The sequence below is a fragment of the Oryctolagus cuniculus genome, chromosome 2, assembly GCF_964237555.1.
Source record: "Oryctolagus cuniculus chromosome 2, mOryCun1.1, whole genome shotgun sequence".
Classification (NCBI taxonomy): Eukaryota; Metazoa; Chordata; class Mammalia; order Lagomorpha; family Leporidae; genus Oryctolagus; species Oryctolagus cuniculus.
In genome coordinates, this window is record NC_091433.1 from 133,647,658 (window position 1) to 133,657,167 (window position 9,510).

Genomic DNA, 9,510 nt, shown 5'->3' on the forward strand with positions numbered 1-9,510 from the left:
GCAATTTCCACTACCCTCATGATCACCTATCCACTATCACCATCTACCACCTGGCATCCATGTACAGGATGCCTTGTTAAAGGCTTCATCTTATTGCACCTTCACAACCCTTCTGTGAGGCAGAGACTTTCAAGGTTATTAATGAGAAGACCGAGGTTCTGAGGGGCTAAGTCATTTGTCTGAGGTTATCATGCTTGTTGAATATGCACACGGTCCCAGCTGCCAAACTCTGCACACACAGCAGGACTTGGTGATCCTGACCCGCAGAGCTTGGCCTATCTGTGATCCTCCATGCCATACTGGGCTTATCCAACACCATCTACAATAAAGCTCTGCTTGGCGTCCCGCGGGGAGGTGTGTGCTGTCTCACCCACAGCCTCACCAGAGAGGAGAAAGGCCATCATTGCGGGGCAACTTTTCTTGTCTTCCTGTTCAGGCTCATGATGTATTGCGGGGAGGGACGCACATCAAAACCACCTGGGAAGCTTTTATACACATGCCCATGGCTGAGAACCACCGGCCTAGCGCTTTCATCTCCAGTGTTTACGATTGGCACCCGTCCTCTGGTCACCTCTTCCCCAAGAAAAGGCTCCTCCTGCTCACTCCCAGTCCTTGGTGCTAAGAATCCGTGTCCTTGGCTTGCTCTGCTCTGCGGGGTTCTCCACCCGTGCCATCACCCCTGGAGGGAGGCATTCAGGAGTACATACAGAGGCCTTTATATATTGGTTACAATGCCCAGGAAGGTTAAATACCTTTAGAAAGCAAAGGTCACAAAACTACACATTCTCAACATGAAAATCTGTCCCAGTGAAAATGTTAACAACATCCCCACCGAGGAACACCCGTAGGCGCCCAGACACTCTTGATTCTGACTCTGAATCAGCCGCTGCAGTAGATGGCTCAGCTGCTGCAGGCTTCCAGGGCCTGCTCCATCTCCCCAGCCTGGTCACGTTCCCGCATACTCCACAGGCTATGGAAAAAATGATTCTTTGTTCAGATACATTGATGTAACCCTTAGGGGCCAAGGAAACCTACCTAACCTCCGTTTCACCTTTGCACTGAATCTAACGTAATCCTCCGTTCACCACAGCACATGTTTCATCTAAAGCATAGGGAGTGCGGAAGGGCCTAGAAGAGCAGGAGTCATCATCGCCGCATGGGCAGATGCCAATGGCGTGTTTGTCATAACGCCAGGCTGATGAATAAATCCAAAGCAGAGCTCAAAAGCGACGTTTTCCTGAAGTCCTACCTCTTCACCCTATCTCAATGACTGCTACTTTCTAGCTTTCTCAGGCCAAAGGAGTGTAAAATTCTATGTTTGCAAGAGAAGCAAGCCTTGGCCACCCATGTCTGGTTTTCCTTTCCTCCTATCTGATGGGCCCTCTCCAATGAGAGGATTGCATTCCTTCAGCCCCTTTCCAAAGCGTGAGGCCATGGGACTTGTTCAGGCCGACCGGAGGTGAGTGGAAGGATGTGTGACACTGCTGGCCGGGGCAGTTCACTGCCAGCCCGGCACCCGCCAGCAGCCTCTTCCTTCCCTTGCAGCTGTGCTGGGGGAAGCAGGTGTCAAGAAGGCGTCTCCACCGGCCTGGCTCACAGAATTAACATGAACAGAAACCCCTGGTTGTCCCCATCCGACACATAGCCTGTTTCAAGAGTATGCCTTGGTTGTTTTGTGTCATTGAGATTTGGGGAGGTTCTTTGTTACCACAGCATAACCTAACCGACTCTGAGGGATTCAATGTTCCCCTGCATGTTGAAATTCTTTCTTCTTGGCCGGCGCCGCGGCTCACTAGGCTAATCCTCTGCCTTGCGGCGCCGGCACACCGGGTTCTAGTCCCGGTTGGGGCGCCGGATTCTGTCCCGGTTGCTCCTCTTCCAGGCCAGCTCTCTGCTATGACCCGGGAGTGCAGTGGAGGATGGCCCAAGTGCTTGGGCCCTGCACCCCATGGGAGAACAGGAGAAACACCTGGCTCCTGGCTTCGGATCAGCGTGGTGCGCCGGCCGCAGCGGCCATTGGAGGGTGAACCAACGGCAAAGGAAGACCTTTCTCTCTGTCTCTCTCTCTCTCACTGTCTACTCTGCCTGTCAAAAAATAAAAAAAGGAAAAAAAAAAAGAAATTCTTTCTTCTTTGCGTGTAGACTGTCAGTCAGAGAGGCTTGGGTTTGAGGCTTCGTTTCACCTCTTAGAGGGACCTTGGCTGCGCCTGGAAACCTGTTTCCTCTTGTGTGAACGACCATGCTGCACAGATCTTGTGGGGACTGCAGAGACCAAGCAGGAGAGCACAGGGAAGACATTGTCCATAGGGTCTGGCAGGTGGCAAAGGCTCAGCCACTGTTGCTCATCATGTCTTCTTGTCCATCTAAACTGGACTTTACTGGCCCTTGCCCATATCCTCATTGGAGCCTTGGGCTCAGCTGCCCAGAGTCCTTCGAATGTCAAAGCCAAGTGTAAGACTTCTGCACTCCTTGCACCTCCTGGGACAGGACCTAGCTTGCAATAAGCATTGTGTTACCAGTGCCTTCACTGGTGTGCACACTTCTGATCAAAACTGAGAACATATTGTTGCCAAATGAATGAGCCAGCTGAGTCAAATAGAAGACATCTAATTGCTTTCTAGCATGAACCTGACACGTCTGAAAAACATGTCAGGAAAATACTCAAGTGCTTTCTTTGTCCTTTGTTGCAGAGTCATCGGAGGAAGAGGCCAGATCTAGTCTCTTGGCCCCACACCCAAAATAGGCACACGTTCTAAATTAGCATCAAGCAAATCCCATTTGCATTTATGTGACAGCCAAGCCTCCCCAAGGGATGCCAGAGTTTGTTCTAGGACCATGAGGAGTCTTTGACCATTTGGAGATAATTACAGGTTATCTTGGGACGGGCGCCCTTCTCGATACTCCTGGCTTCTATTCTCAGCGTGACACTGAGTGTTACCAGGTCTCACAGCTAAGGAAAGTAGAGGTAATTACTTGGCTGGCCCAGACAGAATCACAAAACAAGACACTTTTGCCTTATTTGTTTTCACTTTTTACCCATATACCAAACCGTTCACTTTGTCAGCCACTCTATCAACTACTGCCTGATCTGACGGGCCCTCTCCAAACCTGGACCCTCATAGGAGGAACATTCAACCAAGGCTCCATCTGAATACCAACATAAATAAAAAACAGAAAGAAGTTCCTGGCCCCTGGTAAAATGTCCTTTTGCCTGTTGCCTTTTAAAATTAAAATTTAAAAAGTTACGTTTTTTAAAAAGTGCTTTCTACTGGATTTTTTGTTTTCCTTATGCAGAGCCAATTTTGCACTTCGATTATTCTAAGCCTCTACAGATTGGAGTGTTCCAGCAGATTGACTCTAAATAAATTACTAATTGGTTGGACCTTTACATGCAATCAGATGTCCTAACACACCTTAGGGTCTGATGCATCAGCGAATCCTTCCAGATATCTGAAAGAGCTCTGTGGACAACAGGGGGCTGGAGTCCCCCAAACCTTCAGTCAGCTACAGCTGATCTAACAGTGGAGCAGTAGCTGCATTAAGAAGCCTTAATTGCCACGTGCACCCTGATTTACTGAAACTCTGGCGCCGGGGTTTTAATTCCTGGGACCCACCCAGTCCCTCTCCTAGTCCTGCCATGTGTTTCTCATTACGGCCCAAATGCACAGGACAGAGATGAGCAGCAAGAGCTGGGCTGGGAGTCAGGAGCAGCTTGGCTTGGCCTTGCCGTGATCTCTTCCTAGGTCCCAGGGCAGCTGCTTAATGCAGAGAGTTGAATAAAGGTTTTCACATCTGCAAGTGGGGGACACCGGTGCTTGCCCTACCGACCATGGGGCCCTTGTGAGGGGGTGTGAAAGACTGTGAGACTCACACAAGTTCAGATTCTAAAGATAGCCTTTGTAACTTAATACAGGTTGAATACCCTTAATCTGAGAATCAGAAACACACCCAGATACAAACGTTTTGAGTACCTGAGTACCAACAAGGCACTAAGAGTGGAAAATTCCACACCTGACCTCATGTGATAGATTGAGGTCAAAACGCAGGTGCATGAGAAATACTGTATAAAATTACCTTCTGGTGACCTGTGTACAGTGTATATGAAATACAAATGAATTTTGTGTTTAGTTTTGGGCCCTGTCCGTAAGACATCTCATTATGTGTTAATAAATAATCTTACACCCCACCCCCAAATCTGAAATCCCACACACTTCCTGTTGCAGGCATTTCAGATACAGGGCACTCAACCTTGGGAACCTCAGGGGTACTTTCCCAGGAAAACAATGCTACTCCTGGTGGTGAGGTCCCCAGCCTAATGCCATGCAAGTCTGTGTAGCAATCATGTCTCTGGGGGCCAACCCAAGGGGGCAGTCCTGCAGAGCAGCCCCATTGGGGGCTCATCCAATGGTGAGTGCTGCAGCTGGAGCTCTGGGTGGGTGGCAAGAGGTGTCCCTTTGCATGGGGATAAGCTAAAAAACAAACAAACAAACCAAACAACAACAACAACAACAACAAAACAAGTCGGAGACTCCACTGGGGAGAGAGCACTTAGTGAGGTTGTGGGAGGCCTTTGCAAGTATAAAGATTTACTGGGTGCAATGAAAAAATGTCAGGCTGTGGCTTTGGAAAGTCCTATAAATAAAACTATTCAGCGCCTCCTCCCACCTTCCAGCCCACCCCCTGCTCCATGCCTCCTGTTCATTTCCCCATGTTCTGCTTTGGAAGTCTTAGGAGCAAGTACACTGTAGCCAGCACTTCCCTGAGACTCAGGATGGAGAACCCACTTTCTCAATTCAAGTGTCTAACAGCTCTGTGTGAAACAGACCAGGGTATGACACCCAAGCACACACGGGCCCCACGGCAGGGCCCTGCGGGAGGTGGGTCAAACGGGTGCGTTTATCTTAGACGAGCCCCCGGAAGGCTTGGAAAAGGCAAGCGGCTCTTTCGTGTCTTTCTCTGGATGGAGACCTTGCAACTCTGACTTTTCAAATCCCTGATCGAATTCCCAGCAATCTACTTTTCCTGACTATAACCAGAAAAGCATGTTTAAATGAACATGAAATTCCATCAGTAGAAAGCCTTGTGCAGCCCCATAGCCAAAGCCGCTAATAATGCCCTATTGTGTTACTGTGGTCTTCTATGTTGTCATTACGAAGTCTTTGCTCCTGGTTGAGAAAACACGACGTTCCCTTAAATGTATAATCTGGGTTCCCTCCAGGCCAGAGATGCATCCTGCTTAAAAGCTGAAAGGAGCTGAGATTTAATGCCTTGGAACGAGACCCAGTCGCAGGGGGAGAGCGAGTAGAAGGGGTGGGGGAAAGACTGGTAGAGTTAGTCCCCTGTGAGCCACTGGTTTCGGCCTGCAGACAGCGTTCTGCCAGCCAAAGGATCTTAGAAGCCCAAGGAAAAAACGAGTCAGCATTCTTTTCCTTCCCGCTCCGCTGCGGCTGGGTGCTGCTGGACAGCACTGCTGGAGGAGGTTCTTTGTAGCACAGGGACCTTGTCTTTAGGGACCACCCAGGGGCCTGTTTGCCACCATTCACCAGCTACAGCCTCAACAGCCACAGAAAGTGGGCCGGTGGGAGGTGGCAAGCTGGAGGAACACACACTGTCCTACCAAGTGTTAGCACAAAAGCACCCCGCGCTTCAAGCCACAGGACGACGGAGGACGCCTGAGGCATCCACCTGAGTGTAAAGGTGTATTCCTAGAAAGGGCAGCCCACCAGCTTCTTCTCACAGTGCTCCTTGGTCCCCGTTACGCTTCAAAGGATCCTAGGGTACATTTAGAAATTTACTCCAGGATTAAAGAGAAAGAAGCTGCATCTTGTACAATAGCAAGGGGATGGTGAGAGACCCTCTCCACACTTGATGTGATACGTAAAAAGTCAAAATACCTTTTTGTTGTTGAGCATGAAAGTAGCATATGTTCATTACAGAAAAGTTTAAAAATTCAAAAAAACATAAAAACAGAATTTAAAAAAGAGACAGAGAGACAGACTAGTACCATATTGGGCAACTACAAACACACTGTGTGTTTTTAATTTTTTTTACAAAGGTAGAGTCATAATACATCCACACAATGTCTGCATATTTACTCTACAGCATATAATGTACATTTACCCTGCAGCATATAATTTTCATTACATATTTCTTACAATATACACATGCACACTATGAAATGTATATTCAATGATCTGCCGCTAACATAATGTACATTCAACATCATGCCTTATGCAATAAATTGCCTGTTGTACATTTAGGCAATTTTCAGCTCTCTATTATTATAAACAGCACTGCCATGAACACACATGTAGTCACTTGTTTGAGACTACTTGGATTTTTTTCTTTGGGATGTGGAACTGCTGAGTAGAAAGGTAGGGTGCTCACCAAAGTATCTTTTTGGCTGCACTTTCCAAAATGGGAGCCACATGTGGCCATTTCAGTTTAAATTCATTAAACTCAAGTAAAACAAACAATTCACCTCCTCGACTGCCCTGGCCACATTTCAAGTGCTCAACAGGTGCATAGCGCCAGCAGCTACCATATTGGACAGCACAGATCCACAACAGTGCCAGCATCCTGGAAAGCCCTACTGAACAGCACAAGCCTAGAAAGATGGCCCCGGGTTCCGTTCCGTTCTCCCTAGCAAGGCAGGACAGTGCCTGCTCCCACAAGCTGGCCACTGCTGGGTATTGTAATTCTTTAAAAACTGAACCAGCCTAGTAAAAATTACATTATTTGATTTTTTTTCACTGATTGCTAGGTAAGTTGAACTTTTTTTGTATTTTTAATTTATATAAGCATAAAAATTTACTCAAATCGCTACATGTTCCCTTTGAATTTTAGTCTTTTTAAAACTGAAAGGTGAAAAATCATAGTAATAGTCATCTAAATTATCTTTTGGTCTTTTGAGCATTTCATTTTAAATGGTTAAATGTTTGATCCTTTTGGAATTTATTTTGATGTGTATGTAAAGTATAATCTAATCTTTTTCTTTTCCCATGTCACCAACTATCTGTCCAAGAACTATTTTAAAAAGTAATAAATTCATTCTCTATTGCTTTAAAATTCCATTAAATGCCTACATGGACTTGGATCTACTGCTAGCTTTTCTATTCTTACCACCTATTCTTTGGCCTGAACAACTCTGTTTTTATTCATTTGTTTTTATTATTTGGAGAGAAATGAATTTCTTCATTATTCTCTCCAGGTCTTTTTTAATCTTTTATTTTCTGTAAAGTAGGTCTAAAATCATTTTGTTAAGTCTCTCCTATCACCAAAACAAATTCTTTCAGAACTTTGAGAAGGTTGATTCAGTTTATAAATCAATTTGGAAAGAATGGACTCTCTTTCCTGCATCTGCCCATTCCATCCAGGGACATGGTGATGCTGTCCATTTTTTTTCAAGTTTTCCTGTCTGCCTTTCTCAACTGTATTTTTTTTTCCTCTTTCAAAGCAAAAATGAAGGGCATCTGTGTTTCAAAAGGCCCTCTCTGAGTCTGAGTTAGTGCTCCCAGCCGCTGGAAGCAACAAAAGAAATTCCATTTCTTGGCAGTGGAGTATAATTTCAGTATCCACCTTCTCATAAATCTGCAAGAAAGAGATCTCACTTTTCATCCAAAGAATCTCGAGTTCAAAACAGCCCTTACGGAAAAAAATCAGACTCCAGGAGCAACTGCAAAGCACATTTGGTGTCTAGCAGGCCAGCTTATTTTGCAGGGCGCTTTTTCCAACTCTCAAATACTTTCCAGTCTGTGAAATTCATCTCCCCGCCACGGTACCAGCAAGCACCACTCCTGGCCTGGGGGACCATACAGTTTTAGGAGCACGAAACTCCTCCCAGGGGGATTTTACTGTTGAAGCTGCGTCTCAGCAGAGAACACGCAGCTTCCTTCAGTGACTGCGATTTGGCAAACCTAGGGGGTCCTGGGGGGTGTTCGAACTGGTTGGGAGTCCAGCTCTCCTTAGCAAAGTCCTGAAGCCCAGGGACCGCTCGCCGCGTTGGGCAGGGAACCGGCCCTCCTGCACCGCCTTGGTAGCCCAGCAGCCACAGGCTGGGAGCTTGAATTCGCTTACATCTGGGAGGAGGAATTCACTGGCAGGGGAAACGAGTTCCTGGCGCTTAGGGCACAGAGAGCAGAGATGCTGCTAAGCCATGGCCAGTGCACAGGACGGGCCCACAACAGCGTCACCGAGCTTCCCCTCTCCATAACGCCTCACGCTCGCGCTCGCTGCCGGGTCCGCACGCAATGTTAGGAACAAAGGCAGTGACTCTTGGGGGACAGAGACTGACTTCAGGATGCCCACGCCTCGTACTTGCACAGCGCCTGTAAGTCCTGCCTCTGGCGGAGCAAGCCTTTCCCACCCAGACGGGAAGGAGGCGCAGAGACGGGACAAGGCGACAGCATCCTCAAAGTCCCTCGCACGCGCCCCGGTCACAGAAAACCAAGCAGAAAAGAGGTCCGTCCCGGCCAAGGCTGGCGACGTCGCCTCCCCTGCGCGCCAGGAGGAGAAGGCGGGGAGCAGCGCTCCGCTCCCCCAACAAAGGCGCCGCGCTCACCGCCGCCAGCTCCCGCGGCTCCTCGGGGTCCCCAGCGGGGCGCGCCTGTCCCAGAGCGACCCCGGCTTCCAGTCCGGCCCGGGGAGGACGCATCACCCCTGGCTCAGCCCAAGGCCGACCGACTCCCGCCACTTACTTGTCCAGAATGAAGTACAGGTCAAATCCTCCGTAGCACGCTGGACCTCCATCCTCCCTGCGTCCCCCGTGGCCGGCACAGAGCAGCACGAGAGTGGCCAGCGAGAGCCACTGGAAGCCGGCGCCCAGGGCTTTCTGTTCCACGGTGGCCATGACCTGCAGGCTGGGGACAGAGCGGCGACCCGGCCTTCCCACGCTGCGCCACCTCGCACGGCCCTCAGGGACGCGGCATCCGAGGGCCCCTCCGGGCGCGCCCTTTATTCCCCTTCGCTCTCTCGGAACTCCCCGGAAGCAATTGTCTGGAGGAGTTCAAGGTTTTCCTTCTGGTTTCCGCCTCGATTCGCTGTCTGGGTTTCAGGTTTCAAGGATCCCAATACTGTACTCCGCCGTTTTAAAGGGGCTGCTCCGGGTGGGCCGCCGGGCCGCTCCCGGCGCTGCGCCGAGGTCGTGCAGTGGAAGCAGCTCCGTCCCGACGCTGCTTTGTCCCAGATTTAAAGTATTATGGGGTGGGTTTTGAAATTGTTCTTGGTTGGGGGAGTGCTTTGCCTTTTCTCCCTCCCCTCGATTCCCCCGTCTTACTTTTTCGGTGGAAGAGAGTTCGGACGGTGCCACCTTCTGGCCAAACAGAGAGAGACCACCCTGTGGCGTCCGCGGGCGGGTGGCCGGGCGCGAGGACTCTCAGGCTTGGGGATACCTCTCTTTTTCCCTAAAATTTTTTAAATGCAAGCTTTGCATGTTTTCTTATCCCCCCGCCCCTCTTCACGCAGCTTCCCTTTTGCGTGACCACCCCTCGGTTCTCTCCCGCCTCTGCCTCC

At 49.3% G+C, this 9,510-nt stretch overlaps 1 protein-coding gene across 1 annotated transcript in view; it reads right to left on the bottom strand.

Annotated features, from left to right (window-relative positions):
- The window catches only part of ANTXR1 (ANTXR cell adhesion molecule 1), a 241,894-nt gene extending 232,614 nt beyond the window's left edge, over positions 1–9,280 (bottom strand). Inside the window, exon 1 of the mRNA XM_002709824.5 lies at positions 8,697–9,280. Within this exon, the coding sequence (XP_002709870.1) occupies positions 8,697–8,848 (152 nt within the window). The 5' untranslated portion in view covers positions 8,849–9,280. The remainder of the gene's footprint in view (positions 1–8,696) is intronic.
- Positions 9,281–9,510: the final 230 nt, after the last annotated feature.